This window comes from Salmo trutta, chromosome 29 (assembly GCF_901001165.1).
Source record: "Salmo trutta chromosome 29, fSalTru1.1, whole genome shotgun sequence".
Classification (NCBI taxonomy): domain Eukaryota; kingdom Metazoa; phylum Chordata; class Actinopteri; order Salmoniformes; family Salmonidae; genus Salmo; species Salmo trutta.
In genome coordinates this window covers 2,382,036-2,409,883 of record NC_042985.1, presented here as the reverse complement: position 1 = coordinate 2,409,883, position 27,848 = coordinate 2,382,036, and the positions used below count along the sequence as shown (strand labels likewise).

Sequence of the window (27,848 nt, the reverse complement as noted above, 5' to 3'; positions counted from 1 at the left end):
AACATATGTTTTTATTACATTGTAATAAATCTCAGCAATACCGTTCAATCACTGTCTCTGTGTTTATGGCTGTGGGCTTTACATTAGACCATGGCTTCATAAATACATCAATCAACATATCAGTTTTCATTCTTTTATTTCCTATTTCTGTAAAAGGGTTTCATTGTTGACCCATGACTTCTACCATACACCAGGGGTATTCAAATCCACCAGGGCCAGACTACTGCTGGTTTTCTGTTCCACCTGATCATTAATTGCACCCACCTGGTGTCCCAGGTCTAAATTAATCACGGATATGAAAAATGGATTTTTAAAAAAGCAGTGGAACTGTCTGATGCCCAGATATGAATTTGAGGGTGGTACACAGCCACTATCTTTGCCCTGACCCCTGGTCAAGGTGTAGGCTCTACCTAGTCTACATAGATGTAAAATCGGCTCTCTGTTGCTGACAGATAACACAGGTAGCTACAGTATGTACTTTTGACCAGGGTCCTATTTCCTATATAGTGAACTACTTTTGACCAGGGTCTAATTTCCTGTATAGTGAACTACTTTTGACTATCTGGCCCTTATGGCTCTGGTCGAATGTAGTGCACTATACATGTATAGGGAAAAGGGTCCCATTTGGGATGCAGCCCTACTCAATAATCAAACAGTTATCATCCAGACAGTTGTTGCTGTGCTGTTGCTGAGAAACCCCAACTGGAGGAATGAGGCCCCTGGTCGAGGACTGCTCAGAAACCCCAACTGGAGGAATGAGGCCCCCGGTCGAGGACTGCTCAGAAACCCCAACTGAAAGAATGAGGCCCCCGGTCGAGGACTGCTCAGAAACCCCAAATGGAGGGAGGCCCCTGGTCGAGGACTGCTCAGAAACCCCAACTGGAGGAATGAGGCCCCTGGTCGAGGACTGCTCAGAAACACCAACTGGAGGAATGAGGCCCCTGGTCGAGGACTGCTCAGAAACCCCAACTGGAGGAATGAGGCCCCCAGTCAAGGACTGCAGAGGTAGCTTTCCCTTGAATGGCACCCGATTCCCTATATGATAGTGTACTCCTTTTGACCAGGGTTCATAGGGATCTAGTCAAAAGTAGTTCACTATAGGGAATAGGGTGCAATTTTGGGATGCTCTTAGAACTGTCTGGATACCTGGTAACAGTTTTTACTGACTAAAACAGGCTGGACTGGATACCAGGTAACAGTTATTACTGACTAAAACAGGCTGGACTGGATACCAGGTAACAGTTATTACTGACTAAAACAGGCTGGATTGGATACCAGGTAACAGTTATTACTGACTAAAACAGGCTGGACTGGATACCAGGTAACAGTTATTACTGACTAAAACAGGCTGGACTGGATACCTGGTAACAGTTATTACTGACTAAAACAGGCTGGACTGGATACCTGGTAACAGTTATTACTGACTAAAACAGGCTGGACTGGATACCAGGTAACAGTTATTACTGACTAAAACAGGCTGGACTGGATACCTGGTAACAGTTATTCCTGACTAAAACAGGCTGGACTGGATACCAGGTAACAGTTATTACTGACTAAAACAGGCTGGACTGGATACCTGGTAACAGTTATTACTGACTAAAACAGGCTGGACTGGATACCAGGTAACAGTTATTACTGACTAAAACAGGCTGGACTGGAAATGCAGTGTTCTGGCAGTAAAGAGAGTAGTTACTGTGCTTCTGAAATTATTAATTTTGGTGAAGAGTTTTTATAGAAAATGTTTTACCACGCTGACGGATACTCCTCTCCTCTGTTTAAACAAGAACTATTACAGTCGCTGGGACGAAGAGTGGCACTGTTTCCACAAAGGTTCACTAATATAAACACAAAAATAGAAACAACATGCAACAATTTCAATGATTTTATTGAGTTACAATTCTTATGAGGAAATCAGTAAATTGAAATAAATTCATTAGGCCCTAATCTATGGATTTCACATGACTGGGCAGGGGCGCAGCCATGGGTGGGCCTAGGAGGGCATAGGCCCACCCACTTGGGAGCCAGGCCCAGCCAATCAGAATTAGTTTTTCCCCACAAAAGGGCTTTATTACAGACAGAAATACTCCCAAGTTTTATTAGCTGTCTGGGTGGCTGGTCTCAGACGATCCCGCAGGTGAAGAATTAGGGCTGGCGTGGATTAAAACGAGGAGGGACTAAGTAATGCTCATTTTTGTTTTTCCGTTGCAAAACATTTTTGAAACGTTTTCCATTGCATGCCCTAATGAATAGGACCCAGGAGTAGTATCACTACAGATCTGTTCACAGCTTGATGATGCCTGCCACTATGGAGCTGTAGATCTGGCCAGTCATTGGTGTGTAACTCTGCTTTCTCTCCTGTAGGATGTACAGAGGGTCTGTGATGCTGGCCGGGTCGAAACCTTCCTCCACTAACCTCACCTTCATCTGCTTGAAGGTCCCCGTCACCTCCACCACATTCTGGATGGGGGTGGAGAGAGAAAGAAAGAAAGAGGGGGTGTAGAGAGACATGTAAACACACACAGGCTTTTAGCTCAGTGGACTATTCACTATTCATCTCCAGGGAGAGATCAGTCAAGGAGAATAGAACATTACAAAAACAATGAATTTAGCATTATAGATTTGTTTTATTTTTACATTTAAGATTCATTTAAGAACAAATTATTTTTTACAATGAGGGCCTACCCCGGCCGACGCTGGGCCAATTGTGCGTCGCCCTATGGGACTCCCAATCACGGCCGGATGTGATACAGCCTGGGTAGTATAGATTTTGTTTTTTAGGTTGAACAAAAGAACACAGCATTGAACATGGCTAAATGCCTAGAATTGCAGGAAATTAGCTTTAAAACAGCTAAAACGTCTGTCAGCTCCATTGAGACGTGTAGAATTGTAGGAAATTTGCTTCAAAATGCTAATATTTCTCTACATCACCATGATGGGGGGCCTCTAAAATGCAGCCACACCAACAGGCTGATCGCGCTCCCTGCCACGTCCACCACTTAAGTCCATTTTTGATCCACATAACCCCTGATCTCACAACCACAAAAAGAGAGTCCACGCACTCCGATATGCTCCCACATAGCGTTTTTCAACCCGTAGGTTGAAACAAAAGCAAACATTTTTTGATTCTACTTTAAAATAAATAATAACATGAATTGTCTACAATTAATGATGTAATATAAGGAAGGAAGACTTTTGAATAGTTACCTGGATGCGTATGAAGCGGGGCCGTGCATACGCCGGTAGGTAGCTGGCTACATGGCTGAACGTTTTGTTGCCATCAAACTGTTCTCCCACCTTCACCGTGACGGCAGCCATTCCTATCCTCCCCTCGTTGCCTTGGAGACAGAACACAACAATCCCTCATTCCAACAACTAAACAACCAGAACGCATCATACTGTGACATGGAACCCAAACCGGCTGCGCATGCGCCATCGTGCGCTATCGTGCATAAATTCCTTTTGTCCCCCTACACCAAACGCGATCACGACACGCAGGTTAAAATATCAAAACAAACTCTGAACCAATGACATTAATTTGGGGACAGGTCAAAAAACATTAAACATGTATGGCAATTTAGCTAGTTTGCCTGCAATTGCTAGCTAATTTGTCTTATTTAGCTAGCTTGCTGTTGCTAGCGAATTTGTCCTGGGATATGAACATTGAGTTCTTATTTCACCTGAAATGCACAAGGTCCTCTACTCCGGCAATTAATCCACACATAAAACGGTCAACTGAATCGTTTCTAGTCATCTCTCCTCCTTCCAGGATTTTTCATCTTTGAACTTATATGGTGATTGGCATCTACACTTTCATAGTATTACCACAACAACCGGCAACACAGTTCGTCTTTCAATCACCCACGTGGGTATAACCAATGAGGAGATGGGTACCTGCTTCTATAAACCAATGAGGAGATGGGAGAGGCAGGACTTGCAGCGCGATCTGCGTCACCAATAGAACTGACTTCTATTTTAGCCCTTGGCAACGCAGACGTTGACACGCGTGAGCAGTGTGGGTGCAATAATTGAATAACATGGATTTCAAAATGTATTTTGTGACGCTGGTTACTTTGTGTGTTGAATGTGAAAAAGATGTTTGCAATGGGAAGCAATAGTTGTACATTTCAATTGGGAAATGCTTATAGTGATGGTTGTGTTTTTGTATTCTTATGATTGGGACCTAGTGGTTTATTATGTCAGAGTGAATGGACTGCTTACCCTGTAAAACCCTCTGCAGTCTAAGCCCTGTCTAATGGATGGGGGGGATGGGGGGCGTTCTACTAAGCTATATGGAATTGTTTTAAGAAGGTCATACCAAGGATAATTTCAATATTTGATTTTGAATTTTAAGACCCCTTAAAGTACAAAAAAAAAGATAGAAAAAACTGATTTGATGTAAAAGTGAATTTGTCCTTACTGCTATTAGCCCATACAAACACATTGATTAACAAGTTTGTTCTGAAGTGCTTGTCCTATTGGTCTGACAAACATCGCTCTAGCTCAGTCACCTTTCACTGCAGATGCAGAAGTGCGACATCGGCGGATGTGGTGGATTGAGACGCCAATGCAAGATATCTCCAGTGTAAACTGACAGATTATTATGGGGATTTTTGTACTAAGGTTAGGGTTCCCTGCTACTTGGATTAAGGTTAGGGTTAGATTTACCTGGTACATGGATTAAGGTTAGGGTTAGATTTACCTGGTACTTGGATTAAGGTTAGGGTTAGATTTACCTGGTACTTGGATTAAGGTTAGGGTTAGATTTACCTGGTACTTGGATTAAGGTTAGGGTTAGATTTACCTGGTACTTGGATTAAGGTTAGGGTTAGATTTACCTGGTACTTGGATTAAGGTTAGGGTTAGATATAGTTGGTACTTGGATTAAAGTTAGGGTTAGATTTACCTGGTACTTGGATTAAGGTTAGGGTTAGATTTACTTGGTACTTGGATTAAGGTTAGGGTTAGATTTACCTGGTACTTGGATTAAGGTTAGGGTTAGATTTACCTGGTACTTGGATTAAGGTTAGGGTTAGATATAGTTGGTACTTGGATTAAAGTTAGGGTTAGATTTACCTGGTACTTGGATTAAGGTTAGGGTTAGATTTATCTGGTACTTGGATTAAGGTTAGGGTTAGATTTACCTGGTACTTGGATTAAGGTTAGGGTTAGATTTACCTGGTACTTGGATTAAGGTTATGGTTAGATTTACTTGGTACTTGGATTAAGGTTAGATTTACCTGGTACTTGAACACCGTAGACATTTGCCTCTTGGACAAAGTCTATCAGGGTGAGGATGTCAGCTACTTCAGTTGTGGCCACATTCTCTCCCTTCCACCTGTAGGGGTTAATACAACTCAACTAATTATTATATAATATGTTCTATACCTTCTACCTGTAGGGGTCAATACAACTCAACTAATTATTATATAATATTTTCTATACCTTCTACCTGTAGGGGTCAATACAACTCCACTAAATATAATATAATATGGTTCCATATATTTGTAATGCCATACTGTAGGTCAGGATATGTACCTGAATGTATCTCCGACTCGATCCTGAAAGTAAATAAAGTTGTCCTGGTCTATCTTCAGCAGGTCTCCACTGTTAAAGTACAGATCTCCTTTCTGAAACACGTCTCTCAGTCTCTTCTTCTCTGTCTGCTGGCTGTTAGCGTATCCAACAAAAGGAGCGATGTCTGTGATCTTGGACACCAACAGTCCTGTCTCACCTTCAGGAAGACAAACGCGCACGCACACACGCACACACGCACACACACACACACACACAATGTATACCCACACCAACATTCCTGTCTCTTCCTTAGGGAAAGGGTCAAACCCCCACACATGAATAGCATAATGTACATTGAGATATGTGTGATTTTAAGGTCATTATTGTACACCAGAATGTGTCCACAATAACCTCCCTGGTTAAATAAAGGCCAACACTAACACACCTATGAAAGAGCATCTCACCTTTAGGAGCTTCTACACACAGTCCGGTAGAGTCTCTGATTGGTTCATCTCTCTCTGTGTCATATTTAATCAGAGCATAAGGAAACAGCTTCTATAAGAGAGACAGGAGAGACACCTCTATCACATCACTGTGATAAAGACATGGAATTTCAGTTGATGTTCGGACCCCAACCCTGATAAAATGTCCAATGTAAGAAGTACTACCTTTACCAATTAATACAAATAAAAGTATCTAGCTATCTTAAGATAAATGTACTAACTGTGAGTCTGGATAAGAGCGTCTTCTAAATGATTCAAATGTCGTGTAAATGTAGAGGGAAGCATGATATCTCAGTAGAGTTGGAGTCAATTCCATTTCAATTTGTAACTGAAATTAAATGGAATTGTCCCCAACCCTGGTTCTTTTAGGAGTCAGATCTTCAGGCCCCTTAGTCATAAAGTGTCTCAGAGTAGGAGTACTGATCTAGGATCCAGTTTAGCCTTTTAGATAATAATGAATAAGGTTTCGTGAACAGGGATCATCACTCTGAGAGGCATTATGAATCCGGGCCCAGGACACAGGGCTGTTCTGGAGTCAGTCCTTACCCGGTGTAGGTAGTTGACTCGTCCGATAGCTCCTATCTTCCCGGTGTAGTTGATCAATCCCACATTGCCCTCAGTTGAAGCATAAAACTCCCTCACGTAGATGTTCCCAAACCGGTTCAGGAATTCCCTCCATATCTCTGCTCTCACACCGTTACCAATGGCCAGCCTGACGTTGTGCTCTCTGTCGTTGTCTCTCTGCAACGTTGGGAGAAAAACACAAACATTCATATTTTACATGTTTTTATTTTTTGTATGTCAATCATGTTATTGTGAAGCCAAAGCTTCCTTTTCCAAGCAGTCGGAGCAGTTCAGACGTCCTTATCGTGTCCCGTGTGTATGTATATATGTTTTCTTCGCATATCTTTTTACATATTTTTTTTTCTAAAAACTCAACCTCAAAACACTCTCCTGCAACCCACCTCACCAATTTAAAAAAAATGTATTATTTACCTCATATCTGAAATCCACAACAGAAGCTAGCCAGAGGTTAGCCAGTTCACTGGCTAACGTTGGAGTTCAGCTAGCCACAGTTAGCGGTCCTCAGCTATCCACTAGCTCGAAAAGCTATCGGCAGTTTTTGTACAGCGCGACTCAGACCAGAGCATATCGGACCTATTCTCTCTCCATATCCCCGGTTTTCTACCGCAGGCTCTGGACATTTACACCTGGATCTTGCAGCTAGCTAGCTGCTACCTGAGTGACTATTGGCAATGTCGGTCCCGGAGTTAACATAAATTATTCCGGAGCTAGCCAGCTGAAGAGTTCCATCAGCCACTCCTGGGCTATTCTGGAGCTAGCCAGCTGAAGAGTTCCATCAGCCTCTCCTGGTCTACAATCACCTATCCGGACCCATTTTACTGCCGATGCGGAGCCCCATCGGGCCTTCTCGACTGGACCACCGACGTTATCTGCCCGAGGGAGTTATCCAACTGGCCCCTCCGTCGCGACGTAACCTGATTGCCCATCTGCAGCCCGCTAATCGTTAGCTGTCTTATCGGCTGCTATCTGAATAGGTCTATCGGAAAAATTTCTTGGGCCACTATAACTAACTATTTTGCCAATTGGACTGGTCGCCCCTACCACACGGAACCCCACGAATCTACAGACGGAAACGCACGAGGTGGCTAAAAACAGACCTCCCTCCATCTTCTACCAGCTTGCTACCTATGGCTCGGCTAGTTATCTAATTCTCACTGGACCCTTTGATCACTCGGCTAAGCATGCCTCTCCTTAATGTCAATATGCCTTGTCCATTGCTGTTCTGGTTAGTGTTTATTGGCTTATTTCACTGTAGAGCCTCTAGCCCTGCTCATTATACCTTATCCAACCTCTCAGTTCCTCCACCCACACATGCTATGACATCTTCTGGTTTCAATGATGTTTCTAGAGACAATATCTCTCTCATCATCACTAAATGCCTAGGTTTACCTCCACTGTATTCACATCCTACCATACCTTTGTCTGTACATTATACCTTGAAGCTATTTTATCGCCCCCAGAAACCTGCTCCTTTTTCTCTCTATTCCGGACGTCACAGACGACCAATTCTTATAGCTTTTAGCCGTATCCTTATCCTCATCCTTCTCTCTTCCTCTGGTGATGTAGAGGTGAATCCAGGCCCTGCAGTGCCTAGCTCCACTCCTACTCCCCAGGCGCCCTCTTTTGATGACTTCTGTAACCGTAATAGCCTTGGTTTCATGCATGTTAACATTAGAAGCCTCCTCCCTAAGTTTGTTTTATTCACTGCTTTAGCACACTCTGCCAACCCGGGTGTCCTAGCCGTGTCTGAATCCTGGCTTAGGAAGTCCGCCAAAAACTCTGAAATCTTCATCCCTAACTACAATGTTTTCAGACAAGATAGAACGGCCAAAGAGGGCGGTGTTGCAATCTACTGCAGAGATAGCCTGCAGAGTTCTGTCCTACTAACCAGGTCTGTACCCAAACAATTTGAACTTCTACTTTTAAAAATCCATCTCTCTAAAAACAAGTCTCTCACAGTTGCCGCCTGCTATAGACCACCCTCGGCCCCCAGCTGTGCTCTGGACACCATATATGAACTGATTGCCCCCCCATCTATCTTCAGAGCTCGTGCTACTAAGTGACCTAAACTGGGACATGCTTAACACCCCAGCCATCCTACAATCCAAGCTTGATGCCCTCAATCTCACACAAATTATTAATGAACCCACCAGGTACCACCCCAAAGCCGTAAACACTGGCACCCTCATAGATATCATCCTAACCAACTTGCCCTCTAAGTACACCTCTGCTGTTTTCAACCAAGATCTCAGCGATCACTGCCTCATTGCCTGCATCCGTAATGGGTCAGCGGTCAAACGACCTCCACTCATCACTGTCAAACGCTCCCTGAAACATTTCAGCAAGCAAGCCTTTCTAATCGACCTGGCCCTGGTATCCTGGAAGGATATTGACCTCATCCCGTCAGTAGAGGATGCCTGGTTATTTTTTTTAAATGCCTTCCTCACCATCTTAAATAAGCATGCCCCATTCAAGAAATTTAGAACCAGAAACAGATATAGCCCTTGGTTCTCCCCAGACCTGACTGCCCTTAACCAACACAAAAACATCCTGTGGCGTTCTGCATTAGCATCGAACAGCCCCCTTGATATGCAACTTTTCAGGAAAGTTAGAAACCAATATACACAGGCAGTTAGAAAAGCCAAGGCTAGCTTTTTCAAGCAGAAATTTGCTTCCTGCAACTCAAACTCAAAAAGTTCTGGGACATTGTAAAGTCCATGGAGAATAAAAACACCTCCTCCCAACTGCTCACTGCACTGAGGAAAGGAAACTCTGTCACCACCGATAAACCCACTATAATTGAGAATTTCAATAAGCATTTTTCTACGGCTGGCCATGCTTTCCACCTGGCTACCCCTACTGCAGTCAACAGCACTGCACCCCTCACAGCTACTCGCCCAAGCCTTCCCCATTTCTCCTTCTCCCAAATTCATTCAACTGATGTTCTGAAAGAGCTGCAAAATCTGGACCCCTACAAATCAGCCGGGCTAGACAATCTGGACCCTTTCTTTCTAAAATTATCTGCCGAAATTATTGCAACCCCTATTACTAGCCTGTTCAACCTCTCTTTCGTGTCGTCTGAGATTCCCATAGATTGGAAAGCAGCTGCGGTCATCCCCCTCTTCAAAGGAGGGGACACTCTTGACCCAAATTGCTACAGACCTATATCCATCCTACCCTGCCTTTCTAAGGTCTTCGAAAGCCAAGTCAACAAACAGATTACCGACCATTTCGAATCCCACCGCACCTTCTCCGCTATGCAATCTGGTTTCAGAGCTGGTCATTGGTGCACCTCAGCCACGCTCAAGGTCCTAAACGATATCGTAACCGCCATCGATAAGAAACAATACTGTGCTGCCGTATTCATTGACCTGGCCAAAGCATTCGACTCTGTCAATCACCACATCCTCATCGGCAGACTCAATAGACTTGGTTTCTCAAATGATTGCATCGCCTGGGTCACCAACTACTTCTCTGAGAGTTCAGTGTGTCAAATCGGAGGGCCTGTTGTCCGGACCTCTGGCAGTCTCTATGGGGGTACCACAGGGTTCAATTCTTGAGCGAACTCTCTTCTCTGTATACATCAATGATGTCGCTCTTGCTGCTGGTGAGTCTCTGATCCACCTCTACGCAGACGACACCATTCTGTATACTTCTGGCCCTTCTTTGGACACTGTGTTAACAACCCTCCAGACGAGCTTCAATGCCATACAACTCTCCTTCCGTGGCCTCCAACTGCTCCTAAATACAAGTAAAACTAAATGCATACTCTTCAACCGATCACTGCCTGCACCTGCCCGCCTGTCCAGCATCACTACTCTGTACGGTTCTGACTTAGAATACATGGACAACTACAAATACCTGGGTGTCTGGTTAGACTGTAAACTCTCCTTCCAGACTCACATCAAACATCTCCAATCCAAAGTTAAATCTAGAATTGGCTTCCTATTTCGCAACAAAGCATCCTTCACTCATGCTGCCAAACATACCCTCGTAAAACTTACCATCCTACCGATCCTCGACTTCGGGGATGTCATTTTCAAAATGTCCTCCAATACCCTACTCAACAAACTGGATGCAGCCTATCACAGTGCCATCCGTTTTGTCAACAAAGCCCCATATACTACCCACCACTGCGACCTGTACGCTCTCGTTGGCTGGCCTTCGCTTCATAATCGTCGCCAAACCCACTGGCTCCAGGTCATCTACAAGACCCTGCTAGGTAAAGTCCCCCCTTTTCTCCGCTCACTGGTCACCATAGCAGCACCTACCTGTAGCACGCGCTCCAGCAGGTATATCTCTCTGGTCACCCCCAAAGCCAATTCCTCCTTTGGCCGCCTCTCCTTCCAGTTCTCTGCTGCCAATGATTGGAACGAACTACAAAAATCTCTGAAACTGGAAACACTTATCTCCCTCACTAGCTTTAAGCACCAGCTGTCAGAGCAGCTCACAGGTCACTCTACCTGTACATAGCCCATCTATAATTTAGCCCAAACAACTACCTCTTCCCCTACTGTATTTATTTATTTTGCTCCTTTGCACCCCATTATTTCTATTTTGCACTATCTGCTACTACAAATCTACCATTCCAGTGTTTTACTTGCTATATTGTATGTACAGTGGGGGAAAAAAGTATTTGATCCCCTGCTGATTTTTGTATGTTTGTCCACTTAAAAAGAAATTATCAGTCTATAATTTTAATGGTAGGTTTATTTGAACAGTGAGAGACAGAATAACAACAAAAAAATTCAGAAAAATGCATGTCAAAAATGTTAAAAGGATTTGCATTTTAATGAGGGAAACAAGTATTTGATCCCTCTGCAAAACATGACTTAGTACTTGGTGGCAAAACCCTTGTTGGCAATCACAGAGGTCAGACGTTTCTTGTAGTTGGCCACCAGGTTTGCACACATCTTAGGAGGGATTTTGTCCCACTCCTCTTTGCAGATCTTCTCCAAGTCATTAAGGTTTCGAGGCTGACGTTTGGCAACTCGAACCTTCAGCTCCCTCCACAGATTTTCTATGGGATTAAGGTCTGGAGACTGGCTAGGCCACTCCAGGACCTTAATGTGCTTCTTCTTGAGCCACTCCTTTGTTGCCTTGGCCGTGTGTTTGGGTCATTGTCATGCTGGAATGCCCATCCACGACCCATTTTCAATACCCTGGCTGAGGGAAGGAGGTTCTCACCCAAGATTTGAGGGTACATGGCCCCGTCAAATGATGCGGTGAAGTTGTCCTGTCCCCTTAGCAGAAAAACACCCCCAAAGCATAATGTTTCCACCTCCATGTTTGAAGGTGGAGATGGTGGTCTTGGGGTCATAGGCAGCATTCCTCCTCCTCCAAACACGGCGAGTTGAGTTGATGCCAAAGAGCTCCATTTTGGTCTCATCTGACCACAACACTTTCACCCAGTTGTCCTCTGAATCATTCAGATGTTCATTGGCAAACTTCAGACGGGCATGTATATGTATTCTTGAGCAGGGGGACCTTGCGGGCGCTGCAGGATTTAAGTCCTTCACGGTGTAATGTGTTACCAATTGTTTTCTTGGTGACTATGGTCCCAGCTGCCTTGAGATCATTGACAAGATCCTCCCGTGTCCTTTCTGGGCTGATTCCTCACCGTTCTCATGATCATTGCAACTCCCCGAGGTGAGATCTTGCATGGAGCCCCAGGCAAAGGGATATTGACAGTTCTTTTGTGTTTTTTCCATTTGCGAATAATCGCACCAAATGTTGTCACCTTCTCACCAAGCTGCTTGGCGATGGTCTTGTAGCCCATTCCAGCCTTGTGTAGGTCTACAATCTAGTCCCTGATATCCTTGGAGAGCTCTTTGGTCTTGGCCATGGTAGAGAGTTTGGAATCTGATTGATTGATTGCTTCTGTGGACAGGTGTCTTTTTTACAGGTAACAAGCTGCGGTTAGGAGCACTCCCTTTAAGAGTGTGCTCCTAATCTCAGCTCGTTACCTGTATAAAAGACACCTGGGAGCCAAAAATCTTTCTGATTGAGAGGGGGTCCAAAACTTATTTCCCTCATTAAAATGCAAATCAATTTATAACATTTTTGACATGCGATTTTCTGGATATTTTTGTTGTTATTCTGTCTCTCACTGTTCAAATAAACATACCATTAAAATTACAGACTGATCCTTTCTTTATCAGTGGGCAAACGTACAAAATCAGCAGGGGATCAAATACTTTCCCCCCCACTGTACTTTGCCACCATGGCCTTTTTTGCCTTTACCTCCCTTATCTCACCTCATTTGCTCACATTGTATATAGACTTAATTTTCCACTGTATCATTGACTGTATGTTTGTTTTACTCTGTGTTGTTGTATGTTGTCTAACTGCTTTGCTTTATCTTGGCCAGGTCGCAATTGTAAATGAGAACTTGTTCTCAACTTGCCTTAAATAAAGGTGAAATAAATCAAATAAAATAAAAAGACAAATGTATACATTGGGTGAACAATAATGATTTTCTAATTGTTTTATTTATTTGAACAGTGATATAGTGTATTACCATTAGAGACAGGAGTATGTACAGTCATATAGTGTATTAACATTAGAGACAGGAGTCTCTACAGTCATATAGTGTATTACCAATAGAGACAGGAGTCTCTACAGTCATATAGTATATTACCAATAGAGACAGGAGTCTCTACAGTCATATAGTGTATTAACATTAGAGACAGGAGTCTGTACAGTCATATAGTGTATTACCATTAGAGACAGGAGTCTCTACAGTCATATAGTGTATTAACATTAGAGACAGGAGTCTGTACAGACCTCAAAAAGATCCTGTTGGTTTGAGTTCCAGGCAGTAAAACAGACATTTTAAAAACAACTCAAGTGGATATCATGTAACCTCAGTATGACCTTGCCATCACAAATTGTTTTCAGAATGAAAATCAAAACCTTAAAGTACCAATATCTTTGCCTGGCTTCCCAAACGCCTTGCATTGGCCAAACGCTATGCCACGCCGACGGACGTTAGTTTCTTCTCTGCAATGAGTCTGGATCTGAGTTCCTCCCTGTCAATTTCTAGAACACAAACACATTCTAAACTTTCTGATTGGTCCCAGAAAACAATGGGTTGGGCCAGAGCCAGAACACAAGTGGTTAACTTCTTTGGGCTAGGGGGCAGTATTTTGACGGCTGGATGAAAAGCGAACCCAATGTAAACTGCCTGCTACTCAGGCCCAGAAGCTAGGATATGCATATAATTTGTAGATTTGCATAGAAAACACTCTGAAGTTTCTAAAACTGTTAGAATAATGTCTGTGAGTATAACAGAACTGATTTGGCAGGCGAAGCCCGAGCACAATTCGAGGTCATTGTGTTTTCCAATTATTTTCTATGGGAAGCCCTATTTATGAAGAACCTGGTTGTAGTTCCTATAGATGTCAACAGTCTTTAGAAATTGTTCGATGTTTTTCTTTTGAGAAATTAGGAAGTATGGCTGTTCTTTGTAAGTGTCACTCCAGGTGGACTCTACTGTTTCGGTGCGCGTGAACTAGAACGCGCTTCACGTTGTTTTTATCCGGTATTGGAAACAGTTTATTCCGTCTTCAATTTTATCGATTATTTACATTTTAGGATACCTGAGGTTGGATTAGGAACGTTGTTTGAAATGTTTGGACCAAGTTTACAGGTAACTTATTAGATACTTTGTAGTCATGTTGGGCGAGTTGAAACCGGTGTATTTCTGAATCAAACGCGCCAAATAAATGGACATTTTGGGGATATAAAGAAGGAATTTATCGAACAAAACGACCATTCGTTGTGTCAATGAGACATTTGGGATTGCAAAAAGAAGGAGATCTTCAAAGGTAAGGCATTTATTATATGGCTATTTCTGAGTTTTGTGTCACACCAGCCTGGTTGAAAAATTATTTTAATGTGTTTGAATATTGATATTCCAGTAGTTTGAATTTGGCGCGCTGCCATTTCACTGGATGTTGTCAAATCGATCCCGCTAAAGGGATTGGCGCGTGCCTGTTTTCTGTGTCTGTTTTCCTTGCCTGATGCTGTTTTCCTCTCCACTACAGTTCTGCCCGCTCTGACTCTGGTCCCTGTCTCCAGTCCCACGTCTCGTCATCCTGCTACTCTGTCCTGGATTCCCCACTCTACTACTCCCCTGGATTCCCCTCCAGACTTGCTTACCCTGTCCCAACCCCTCTCGCTCCAGTCTCAGCCTCCTCACCTGGTTTCCTGCAACCCGCCCGAGCTTCCCCTGACCTGCACTCCATCTTCCCCGTGTTTCTATAAATACTTTGGTTACTTCATCCCAGTCTCCTTGTCTGAGTCTGCTCTTGGGTTCCCCTATTCCACTCCGTGTAACAATATCTAGGTACAGTACATTCAGTTCCAAAAGCCATTTGGAAAAAACTGAAAAGAAAACTAACATTGTAAGCTAACATTATATTAGGTTCTATAACATTCTAACCTAATGTTCTATAACATTCTAACCTAACGTTCTATAACATTCTAACCTAACGTTCTATAACATTCTAACCTAACATTCTATAACATTCTAACCTAACATTCTATTACATTTTAACCTAACGTTCTATTACATTTTAACCTAACGTTCTATAACATTTTAACCTAACGTTCTATAACATTTTAACCTAACGTTCTATAACATTTTAACCTAACATTCTACAACATTCTGACCTAACATTCTACAACATTCTGACCTAACATTCTATAACATTCTAACCTAACATTCTATAACATTCTAACCTAACGTTCTATAACATTCTAACCTAAGGTTCTATAACATTCTAACCTAACGTTCTATAACATTCTAACCTAATGTTCTATGACATTCTAACCTAACGTTCTATGACATTCTAACCTAACATTCTATAACATTCTAACCTAACATTCTATTACATTCTAACCTAACATTCTAACCTAACGTTCTATAACATTCTAACCCAACGTTCTATAACATTCTAACCTAACGTTCTATAACATTCTAACCTAACATTCTAACCTAACGTTCTGTAACATTCTAGCCTAACGTTCTATAACATTCTAACCTAACGTTCTATAACATTCTAACCTAACATTCTATAACATTCTAACCTAACATTCTATAACATTCTAACCTAACATTCTATAACATTCTAACCTAACATTTTATAACATTCTAACCTAACATTCTATAACATTCTAACCTAACATTCTATAACATTCTGACCTAACATTCTATAACATTCTGACCTAACATTCTATAACATTCTAACCTAACATTATTTTGAACTATCCCAATAAAAGGTTTGAAAATATGACCCGCCATACGTGATTAAGTTCCCCTTCCCTGACCCAGAGATATGGTTTCCCAGCCTAAGCCTCAGCCCCCAGCCCCAGCCTCAGCCCCAGCCCCCAGCCTACCACTGACTGTCATTACACATGGTTGAGTTCCTAAGTAAAGGCCACTAGCTATTCTGAGAGGACCACCAGATCAGAACCACGAGGGTGCGTCCTAAATGGCAACCTATTCCCTTTATACTCTAGTCCACTACTGTTGCTCTGGTGACACTATAGAGGGAATAGGTTGCCATTTGATATGTAGCTGTAGACCATTAGGCTGTGGGAGGGTCACATGGTGTGTCTGTACGTGGAGAGGGGTTCACTTACAATGGTGGGAACACAGAATGTTTACATTGCTATCCAGGCCACGCCTTTGAGGGCCCTGAAATATGACGGCCATAAAAAGTAAGGGGACATGGATGACGTGCAAACCAATATTTAATTTCTGAATTGGTTACAATTAGTTTAGGGTTAAGGTTAGGGGTTGGGCTCGTTGGGGGGTCAACGGGATGCTAGTCAGAAAAGTCTTATAAAAGTCTCTCCACATGAATTCTGGGGAAAAGCTCCTTTCGGGAGATTTGGTGTTGAGAAGAAGACAGAACTGTCTGCATGTAGCCTAGTCCAGAACTGCCTGCATGTAGCCTAGTCCAGAACTGCCTGCATGTAGCCTAGTCCAGAACTGCCTGCATGTAGCCTAGTCCAGAACTGCCTGCATGTAGCCTAGTCCAGAACTGTCTGCATGTAGCCTAGTCCAGAACTGCCTGCATGTAGCCTAGTCCAGAACTGCCTGCATGTAGCCTAGTCCAGAACTGTCTGCATGTAGCCTAGTCCAGAACTGTCTGCATGTAGCCTAGTCCAGAACTGTCTGCATGTAGCCTAGTCCAGAACTGTCTACATGTAGCCTAGTCCAGAACTGCCTGCATGTAGCCTAGTCCAGAACTGCCTGCATGTAGCCTAGTCCAGAACTGCCTGCATGTAGCCTAGTCCAGAACTGCCTGCATGTAGCCTAGTCCAGAACTGTCTGCATGTAGCCTAGTCCAGAACTGCCTGCATGTAGCCTAGTCCAGAACTGCCTGCATGTAGCCTAGTCCAGAACTGTCTGCATGTAGCCTAGTCCAGAACTGTCTACATGTAGCCTAGTCCAGAACTGCCTGCATGTAGCCTAGTCCAGAACTGTCTGCATGTAGCCTAGTCCAGAACTGTCTGCATGTAGCCTAGTCCAGAACTGTCTGCATGTAGCCTAGTCCAGAACTGCCTGCATGTAGCCTAGTCCAGAACTGCCTGCATGTAGCCTAGTCCAGAACTGTCTGCATGTAGCCTAGTCCAGAACTGTCTACATGTAGCCTAGTCCAGAACTGCCTGCATGTAGCCTAGTCCAGAACTGCCTGCATGTAGCCTAGTCCAGAACTGCCTGCATGCCTAGTCCAGAAAATAAAAGGTGATAGCATCTTCCATAAAATGGCATCTCCCAACTGCCTGCATATTTTTACCTCCAAAAAGAGGTAGATGAGAAACGTCTTCTACCATAATATCCAGATTGAAACCTAACCTATCAATGACATTTTCAACTCGATCAATTGTCTGGATTCAATCCAACTCAATTGAAAATATCACTTTAGAACTTTCCACGTCAGTGACATTGATAACAGTAAGGTGACACTGAGAATCCTAATGACTCTATTTCTGACGCTACAGCTGTGGCCGGGTTGTAAAACAACCTCGCTGGAGAGATTTGGAAGTGGCTGAGAGGGTCTCGGTCTGATTGGACACACAGAGGGAGAAGTTCGCGCCACAAAGCCTGGGCATAAACCACACCTGGCTTCAAGTAGTATTTGGAATCTTTTGAATAGTTTAGATGTGCTTGATTGAACATGCCTGATGCAATGGAACCAATGGAACCAAGTCCAAAAAGTCCAAACCCCACCCATCAACCTGTCCAGGAACGCTCAGTCAGAAAACACTGACTCAAAGTATTTGAACATTTCAAATAGTATTTGAACATGCAGAAAAAGCTCTCTGTGGCACCCTGCCTCTGGTGTAACCTAACCCATCTGTCTGAATACTGGGAAGAAGATCACTTGACTTGAACAATCTGGATTCCACTATTCTGTTAACGCTAGTCTGTAATGCCAGTCTGTAACGCTAGTCTGTAATGCCAGTCTGTGACACGAGTCTGTAAAACGAGTCTGTAAAACGAGTCTGTGACACTAGTCTGTGACACTAGTCTGTGACACTAGTCTGTGACACTAGTCTGTGACTAGTCTGTGACACTAGTTTGTGACACTAGTCTGTGACACTAGTCTGTGACACTAGTCTGTAATGCCAGTCTGTAACATCAGTCTGTGACACTTGTCTGTGACACTAGTCTGTGACACTAGTCTGTGACACTAGTCTGTAATGCCAGTCTGTAACACTAGTCTGTGACACTAGTCTGTAATGCCAGTCTGTAACACTAATCGGTAACTGTAGTCTGTGACACTAGTCTAACACTAGTCTGTAATGCCAGTCTGTAACACCAGTCTGTAACACTAGTCTGTGACACTAGTCTGTGACACTAGTCTGTGACACTAGTCTGTAATGCCAGTCTGTAACACTAGTCTGTAACACTAATCTGTAACTGTAGTCTGTGACACTAGTCTAACACTAGTCTAACACTAGTCTGTAATGCCAGTCTGTAACACCAGTCTGTGACACTAGTCTGTGACACTAGTCTGTGACACTAGTCTGTAATGCCAGTCTGTAATGCCAGTCTGTAATGCCAGTCTCTAACACCAGTCTGTAACACGAGTCTGTGACACTAGTCTGTGACACTAGTCTGTGACACTAGTCTGTAATGCCAGTCTGTAACACTAATCTGTAACTGTAGTCTGTGACACTAGTCTAACACTAGTCTGTAATGCCAGTCTGTAACACTAGTCTGTAACACTAGTCTGTGACACTAGTCTGTGACACTAGTCTGTGACACTAGTCTGTGACACTAGTCTGTGACACTAGTCTGTGACACTAGTCTGTAATGCCAGTCTGTAATGCCAGTCTGTAACACGAGTGTGTAACTGTAGTCTGTAACACTAGTCTGTGACACTAGTCTGTAATGCCAGTCTGTAATGCCAGTCTGTAATGCCAGTCTGTAACACTAGTCTGTAACACGAGTCTGTAACACGAGTCTGTAACACTAGTCTGTGACACTAGTCTGCAACTGTAGTCTGTGACACTAGTCTAACATGTGGGTTCACCATAGCTCAGTGGGTTAGAGCATGGAAAATGCCGGAAACACCAGAGATGTGAGAATTGATTCCAGCATGGCCCCTGCATGGAAAACACCAGAGATGTGAGAATTGATTCCAGCATGGCCCCTGCATGGAAAACACCAGAGATGTGGGAATTGATTGCAGCATGGCCCCGGCATGGGTTCCTCATGGCCCCCGCATGATCCCTGCATGCTGCCAAGTGGCCTACTATCATGTTGTTATTATTAGTGTGTACTCTACAGCCCTGGGTCAAAAATATAATGTCAAATACTTTCAAATCCTTGTCTGAAACATTGCTGAAAACATGCCTGGTCAGTCATATACCCTATCCCAGAGAGAATATGTAAGCCTTTTCCGAGCCAGAAAGGGTCCATACCTCCTGCTTATGTGGCATGAAGCAGCTTGATGTACAAATAAACCCCCAGGACAGGATGCTACAAACCATAGCAAATACTATGTCATAAACCCCCTGGACAGGATGCTAGAGACCACAGCAACTACTATGTCATTACTATGTCATAAACCCCATGGACAGGATGCTAGAAACCTTAGCAACTACTATGTCATTACTATGTCATAAACCCCCTGGACAGGATGCTAGAGACCACAGCAACTACTATGTCATTACTATGTCATAAACCCCCTGGACAGGATGCTACAGACCACAGCAACTACTATGTCATTACTATGTCATAAACCCCCTGGACAGGATGCTACGAACCATAGCAACTACTATGTCATTACTATGTCATAAACCCCCTGGACAGGATGCTACGAACCATAGCAACTACTATGTCATTACGATGTCATAAACCCCCTGGACAGGATGCTAGAAACCATAGCAACTACTATGTAATAACAATGAATGACAAAATGAAGGTCACCTTGTATAAAGCTTGCAGCTGAGGTTGCTTACCTTGGGTGTGTTACAGAGGTAGCGTAACACCTCTCCTATGTACTGGACCACGGTAACGTTGTACTTCCTGCATTCATCCCAGAACTGAGAGGCCGAGAACTTCCTCCTCAGAATGATGGTGGAGCCTGGGATGGACAGATAGAAGAGATGAGGGAGGAACAATGAAAATATCAGTTTTAAGAACCTGCAGGTGATATCGCTTCATATCAACCAATGGCAGACCTGAAATGCTGACAAAACTGTTATGGTAAGTCAGCAGTGTGCATCATCATCATCATCATCATCATAAAAAACCCTAACACCCAGGCAGGAACAGGAATGAGCAGGACAGTGCTCTTATAAATGACCTTGTAATGGCCGTGAGAGCAGAAAAGTTGCCACATATGCTGTGAACCTGTTGTATTCACTTCAGTACTAAATGTCCCTTAAATATGCACCCGTCAGAGGAAATAGTGCCTTTTTTTTGTGGACAAAATAATGTACTAAGCTGGTACTGCATGTGCATCATAAATCAGCTTGGAGTTTTTCCTAACCACATGACCTGACCGGGACATTTCAAATAAAATGTTATTGGTCGCATGCACATCTTCAGCAGATGTTATTGCGGGTGTAGTGAAATGCTTGTGTTCCAAGCTCCAACAGTGCAGTAACATCTAACAATACACAACAATACAAACAAGTCTAAAAAGTAAAAGAATGGAATTAAGAAATATATCAATATTAGGACAAGCAACGTCGAAGTCCCGAGTGTATATATATACAGTAAGTTTGGACACACCTACTCATTCAAGGGTTTTTCTTTATTTTTTACAATTTTCTACATTGTAGAATAATAGAGAAGACATCAAAACTATGAAATAACACATATTTAATCATGTACAAAACAAAAAAAGTGTTATACAAATATATAGCCACCCTTTGCCTTGATGACAGTTTGCACACGCTTGGCATTCTCTCAACCAACTTCATGAGGTAGTCACCTGGAATGCATTTCAATTAACAGGTGAACCTTGTTAAAAGTTCATTTGTGGAATTTCTTTCCTTCTTAATGCGTTTGAGCCAATCAGTTGTGTTGTGGGGGGTGGTATACAGAAGATAGCCCTAATTGGTAAAAGACCAAGTCCATATTATGGCAAGAACAGCTCAAATAAGCAAAGAGAAACGACAGTTCATCATTACTTTAAGACATGAAGGTCAGTCAATGCGGAACATTTCTAGAACTTTGAAAGTTTCTTCAAGTGCAGTCGCAAAAACTATCAAGCGCTATGATCAAACTCACGAGGACCGCCACAGGAAAGGAAGACCCAGAGCTACCTCTGCTGCAGAGGATGAGTTCATTGGAGTTACCAGCCTCAGAAATTGCAGCCCAAATAAATGATTCATAGAGTTCAAGTTACAGACACATCTCAACATCAACTTTTCAGAAGAGACTGTGTGAATCATTGTCAAATTGCTGCAAAGAAACCACTACTAAAGGACACCAATAATAAGAAGAGACTTTCTTGGGCCAAGAAACACGAGCAATGGACATTAGACAGATAGAAATCTGTCCTTTGGTCTGATGAGTCCAAATTTGAGATTTTTGGTTCCAACCGCTGTGTCTTTGTGAGACGTAGAGTAGGTGAACGGATGATCTATGCATGTGTGGTTTCCACCGTGAAGCATGGAGGAGGAGGTGTGATGCGTGGGGGTGCTTTGCTGGTGACACTGTCAGTGATTTATTTAGAATTCAAGGCACACTTAACCAGCATGGCTACCACAGCATTCTGCAGCGATACGCCATCCTATCTGGTGTCTCATTTGACATTTTAGTCATTTAGCATCAAACATTAGTTCCCAGAACAATTACAATCAACCCCTGGGCAACCTCCAGGCCCCATTTATACATTAGACCATAACTAGAGCCTTGTTTAGAATCTGTCCTGGTCAGATTACGTGGTGAGGGGAAACTCTGGGCCCTAATCATAGTCTCTAACTAGAGCCTTGTTTAGAATCTGTCCTGGTCAGATTACGTGGTGAGGGGAAACTCTGGACCCTAATCATAGTCTCTAACGAGAGCCTTGTTTAGAATCTGTCCTGGTCAGATTACGTGGTGAGGGGAAACTCTGGGCCCTAATCATAGTCTCTAACTAGAGCCTTGTTTAGAATCTGTCCTGGTCAGATTACGTGGTGAGGGAAAACTCTGGGCCCTAAACATAGTCTCTAAACATAGTCTCTAACTAGAGCCAGGAGCTTTTTCTGGTCGTGTTAAGTGGTGAGGGGGAAAACCTGGGCTGGCTTTAAACCAACCCTGACATTCCAGAACCATAGTTCTCTCAGGCAAGGTAAAAAAGAGGCTGTTTTGTTTTCGCTACAGGATTAAATATCCCTTCAATTAGTACCTCTGCTCTGCTCTGAGGTCAAACAGAGGAGTGAAATTAACTATAGCCCACTTGGAGAACTCAGGAAACCGGTCTCACTAAGAGAGTTGGCATCTCAGATGACACCCTATTCCCTACATAGTGCATGGGTCTTGGTCAAAAGTAGTGCACTATAAAGGGAAAAGGGTGCCAGTTGGGACGGAGGAGAAAAGGAAGAAGGGACAGACTAACCCATTTGCTGTTTAGTTTTTTCCGCCGAGTGGCTTTGGCTGTGTTCAGACTACCGGGTTTACGTTCACAAAGACCTCTTTCATTTGATTTCCCATTGGGGGGGAGGAGGGGAGTAAATGGCTAAGTAAAGGCTTCAACTAGAAAGGCCAAGCCACATTATTCCCCCCTACCTACCTACTACCTCAATATTAACCCCTACCCACCTACTACCTCAATATTACCCCCTACCCACCTACTACCTCAATATCACCCCAACCCACCTACTACCTCAATGTTAACCCCTACCCACCTACTACCTCAATATTACCCCCTACCCAACTACTACCTCAATATCACCCCAACCCACCTACTACCTCAATGTTAACCCCTACCCACCTACTACCTCAATATTAACCCCTACCCACCTACTACCTCAATATTACCCCCTACCCACCTACTACCTCAAAACTAACCCCCAACCCACCTACTACCTCAATATTAAGCCCCAACCCACCTACTACCTCAATATTAACCCCCAACCCACCTACTACCTCAATATTAACCCCTACCCACCTACTACCTCAATATTACCCCCTACCCACCTACTACCTCAATATTACCCCCTACCCACCTACTACCTCAATATTACCCCAACCCACCTACTACCTCAATATTACCCCCTACCCACCTACTACCTCAATATTAAACCCTACCCACCTACTACCTCAATATTAAACCCTACCCACCTACTACCTCAATATTAACCCTACCCACCTACTACCTCAATATTAATCCCCTACCCACCTACTATCTCAATATTAATCCCCTACCCACCTACAACCTCAATATTAATCCCCTACCCACCTACAACCTCAATATTAACCTCTACCCACCTACTACCTCAATATTAACCCCATACCCACCTACTACCTCAATATTACTCCCTACCCACCTACTACCTCAATTTTACCCCAACCCACCTACTACCTCAATATTACCCCCTACCCACTTACTACCTCAATATTAACCCCATACCCACCTACTACCTCAATATTAACCCCTACCCACCTACTACCTCAATATTAACCCTACCCACCTACTACCTCAATATTAACCCCATACCCACCTACTACCTCAATATTAACCCCATACCCACCTACTACCTCAATATTAACCCCTACCCACCTACTACCTCAATATTAACCCTACCCACCTACTACCTCAATATTAACCCCTACCCACCTACTACCTCAATATTAACCCCTACCCACCTACTACCTCAATATTAACCCCATACCCACCTACTACCTCAATATTACTCCCTACCCACCTACTACCTCAATATTACCCCAACCCACCTACTACCTCAATATTATCCCCTACCCACCTACTACCTCAATATTAAACCCTACCCACCTACTACCTCAATATTAACCCTACCCACCTACTACCTCAAAACTAACCCCAACCCACCTACTACCTCAATACTAACCCCATACCCACCTACTACCTCAATATTAACCCCTACCCACCTACTACCTCAATACTAACCCCTACCCACCTACTACCTCAATATTACCCCATACCACCTCAATATTACCCCATACCCACCTACTACCTCAATATTAACCCCTACCCACCTACTACCTCAATATTACCCCTAACCCACCAACTACTTCAATATTAACCCCATAACCATCTACTACCTCAATATTAACCCCATACCCACCTACTACCTCATACAATACAATATCACATGTGTATCAAGGATGGCCCACCACCCAGCCAACTTGACACAACTATGGGAAGCATTGGAGTCAACATGCTTTCAACACCTTGTAGAGTCCATGCCCCAACGAATTGAGGCTGTTCTTAGGGCAAAAGGGGGGTGGGGGGGTGCAACTCAATATTAGGAAGGTGTTCTTAATGTTTTGTACACTCAGTGTAAACTCACCTGTTATGATGGATCCTTATAAACTCACCTGTTATGATGGATCCTTATAAACTCACCTGTCTCTATGGATCCTATATAAACTCACCTGTCTCTATGGATCCTATATAAACTCACCTGTCTCTATGGATCCTATATAAACTCACCTGTCTCTATGGATCCTATATAAACTCACCTGTCTCAATGGATCCTATATAAACTCACCTGTCTCAATGGATCCTATATAAACTCACCTGTCTCAATGGATCCTATATAAACTCACCTGTCTCTATGGATCCTATATAAACTTATCTGTCTCTATGGATCCTATTAAAACTCACCTGTCTCTATGGATCCTATATAAACTCATCTGTCTCTATGGATCCTATTAAAACTCACCTGTCTCTATGGATCCTATATAAACTCACCTGTCTCTATGGATCCTTATAAACTCACCTGTCTCTATGGATCCTATATAAACTCACCTGTCTCTATGGATCCTATATAAACTCACCTGTCTCTATGGATCCTATTAAAACTCACCTGTCTCTATGGATCCTATATAAACTCCCTGTCTCTATGGATCCTATATAAACTCACCTGTCTCGATGGATCCTATGAAGCCGATGAGGAAGCCGGCGGTGTGGTAGAGGGGCAGGTTGAGGTAGATGACATCACCTGGTATGACACCGGTGGAGTCCAGCACGGCCAGGGCTGCCAGCAGCCGGTTCTGATTCAGCACTGCTGCTTTAGGCAGACCTACAGGAGTAACAGACAGAGGAGAGAGATGAGTTACAGAAGTAGAATGGGCCCTGGCAGAAGACAGGGGGGGTCATATACAGTGGCTGCTTCAGGCAGAAGACAGGGGGGATCATATGCACTGGCTGCTTCAGGCAGAAGACAGGGGGGATCATATGCACTGGCTGCTTCAGGCAGAAGACAGGGGGGATCATATGCACTGGCTGCTTCAGGCAGAAGACAGGGGGGGTCATATACAGTGGCTGCTTCAGGCAGAAGACAGGGGGGGATCATATACAGTGGCTGCTTCAGGCAGAAGACGGGGGGTCATATACAGTGGCTGCTTCAGACAGAAGACAGGGGGGGATCATATGCAGTGGCTGCTTCAGGCAGAAGACAGGGGGGATCATATGCACTGGCTGCTTCAGGCAGAAGACAGGGGGGGATCATATGCACTGGCTGCTTCAGGCAGAAGACAGGGGGGTCATATACAGTGGCTGCTTCAGGCAGAAGACAGGGGGGTATCATATGCAGTGGCTGCTTCAGGCAGAAGACAGGGGGGATCATATGCAGTGGCTGCTTCAGGCAGAAGACAGGGGGGGGGTCATATGCAGTGGCTGCTTCAGGCAGAAGACAGGGGGGTCATATACAGTGGCTGCTTCAGGCAGAAGACAGGGGGGGTCATATGCAGTGGCTGCTTCAGGCAGAAGACAGGGGGGATCATATACAGTGGCTGCTTCAGGCAGAAGACAGGGGGGGTTCTATACTGCTTCTGTACCTCTCCCTCCCTCTCCCTTCCCCTCCGTCCTCCCCCTCACCTGTACCCCTCCCTCTCCCTTTCCCTCCCTCCTCCCCCTCACCTTTACCCCTCCCTCTCCCTTCCCCTCCCTCTCCCTTCCCCTCCGTCCTCCCCCTCACCTGTACCCCTCCCTCTCCCTTCCCCTCCCTCTCCCTTCCCCTCCGTCCTCCCCCTCACCTGTACCCCTCCCTCTCCCTTCCCCTCCGTCCTCCCCCTCACCTGTACCCCTCCCTCTCCCTTCCCCTCCGTCCTCCCCCTCACCTGTACCCCTCCCTCTCCCTTCCCCTCCGTCCTCCCCCTCACCTGTACCCCTCCCTCTCCCTTCCCCTCCGTCCTCCCCTTCACCTTTACCCCTCCCTCTCCCTTCCCCTCCGTCCTCCCTCTCCCTTCCCCTCCGTCCTCCCTCACCTGTACCCCTCCCTCTCCCTTCCCCTCTGTCCTCCCCCTCACCTGTACCCCTCCCTCTCCCTTCCCCTCCGTCCTCCCTCACCTGTACCCCTCCCTCTCCCTTCCCCTCTGTCCTCCCTCACCTGTGGTCCCAGAGGTGTAGATGTAGAGAGCGGGGCTTTTGAAGGTGATGTCTGAGCGGAGGGCCTGAGGGAGAGGTGTGTCCGATGCTTCCTCCACCTGGTCAGAGAACCCCTCCACGCCAAGTGTGTCACACTGTTTAGTCATCAGGTAGACACACACACCCTGCTCCCTCAGGGATGGAAGCACTTCCTCCACCGCTTCCTGCAGCTCTGAGAAAACAACTCAACATTCAATATTTCATCAAAACTGGACTGCAGAGAATAAAAAAAAAAGCTTTTGCCCCCATGTGATTGAATGATCGATCATGTGATTATCATTATCATTTGTGTTCCAATAGGCTATGACAAACGTTTGTCTTTTTCATTCCATCAGTGTGGATGTGCATGTCTCTGATAAACTAATAACAACACCTATTGTCATAATGTAGTAATCTCAACCAGACACGTCTGCCTATGAGGAATTAGCCTCGGGATGAGTTTCTCTGCCTACTGAACCAGTGGTACTGATCACTTACCTTCTGCTGCGATGAGCAGCTTGGCGCTGCAACAGTTGAAGCAGTGCAGCAGAGATCTCGATCTGATGTTATAGTTGAGAAGCGCTACGGGACATCCCAGTTTGGCCAGGGCCAGCCAGGTGAAGATGAAGGCAGGTTCGTTTCCCATAAAAAGAGCCACGGTATCCCCCGGTCGCAGCTTCGAGTGCCTCTGTAAAGCATTGGCTATTTTGTTGCTTCTTCTGTCCGTGTCCAGATACGAATAGGTTTTATTTTCAAACACGATGAACGGTCTGTCGGCATGCGCGACCGACTGCTCCAAAAATCGGTCCAAAACCAAAAATAACGGTTTTCTTCTCCTCCGTAAAACAAACTTCAGCAAAGTACGAACCAAGTTCGCGAGGTAGAATGCATCTTTCCAGATGTAAGGGAAGAACATTTTAAGAACTAGCGGTGTAATGGCCAAACTGGCAAAAAGGATAGAAACCAAGTACATTGTTGAGCACAACGTCGAGCTCCTATGCTTCTGGGTGAATTGTAGATTCACAGCGTACAGTACTGCCTTTGCGGGCGACTTTTTTTCTTCCAAATGTGGAATGGCTCAACTCGACCAAACATGTTTTTTTTTCAAGTGAGGGCGTGGCATTGAGTATTTAATAGTGCAGCAGGCCCACGTTTTTCATTATTTCTTCTGAAATCC

General features: G+C 44.3%; 1 protein-coding gene across 2 annotated transcripts; it reads right to left on the bottom strand.

Annotated features, from left to right (window-relative positions):
• Positions 1 to 2,199: 2,199 nt before the first annotated feature.
• On the bottom strand, positions 2,200 to 27,848 carry LOC115166758 (very long-chain acyl-CoA synthetase). Of its 2 annotated transcripts, XM_029720534.1 has the most exons (10): positions 27,170 to 27,841; positions 26,655 to 26,864; positions 25,188 to 25,346; positions 20,088 to 20,212; positions 6,564 to 6,758; positions 5,979 to 6,069; positions 5,536 to 5,731; positions 5,238 to 5,335; positions 3,205 to 3,335; positions 2,200 to 2,457 (listed from the first exon to the last, which is right to left on the bottom strand). In XM_029720534.1, the coding sequence occupies exons 1-10, from the start codon at positions 27,642 to 27,644 to the stop codon at positions 2,281 to 2,283; spliced, it is 1,857 nt and encodes a 618-aa protein (XP_029576394.1). In that variant the 5' UTR covers positions 27,645 to 27,841; the 3' UTR covers positions 2,200 to 2,280. The 2 variants fall into 2 exon arrangements, with proteins under 2 accessions (XP_029576394.1, XP_029576395.1); XM_029720535.1 differs by lacking the exons at positions 2,200 to 2,457; positions 3,205 to 3,335 and adding an exon at positions 5,157 to 5,175 and having other exon boundaries at positions 5,210 to 5,335; positions 27,170 to 27,848.

Bases quoted from the DNA above. Each gene is read 5' to 3' on its own strand.
- LOC115166758 (XM_029720534.1), bottom strand. From the start codon at position 27,644: ATGTACTTGGTTTCTATCCTTTTTGCCAGTTTGGCCATTACACCGCTA. The intron at 26,865-27,169 runs GTAAGTGATCAG...TTGTTTTCTCAG, and splicing joins GCTGCTCATCGCAGCAGAAG to AGCTGCAGGAAGCGGTGGAG. The intron at 6,759-20,087 runs GTAAGCAACCTC...CCAACGTTGCAG, and splicing joins ACCTCTGTAACACACCCAAG to AGAGACAACGACAGAGAGCA.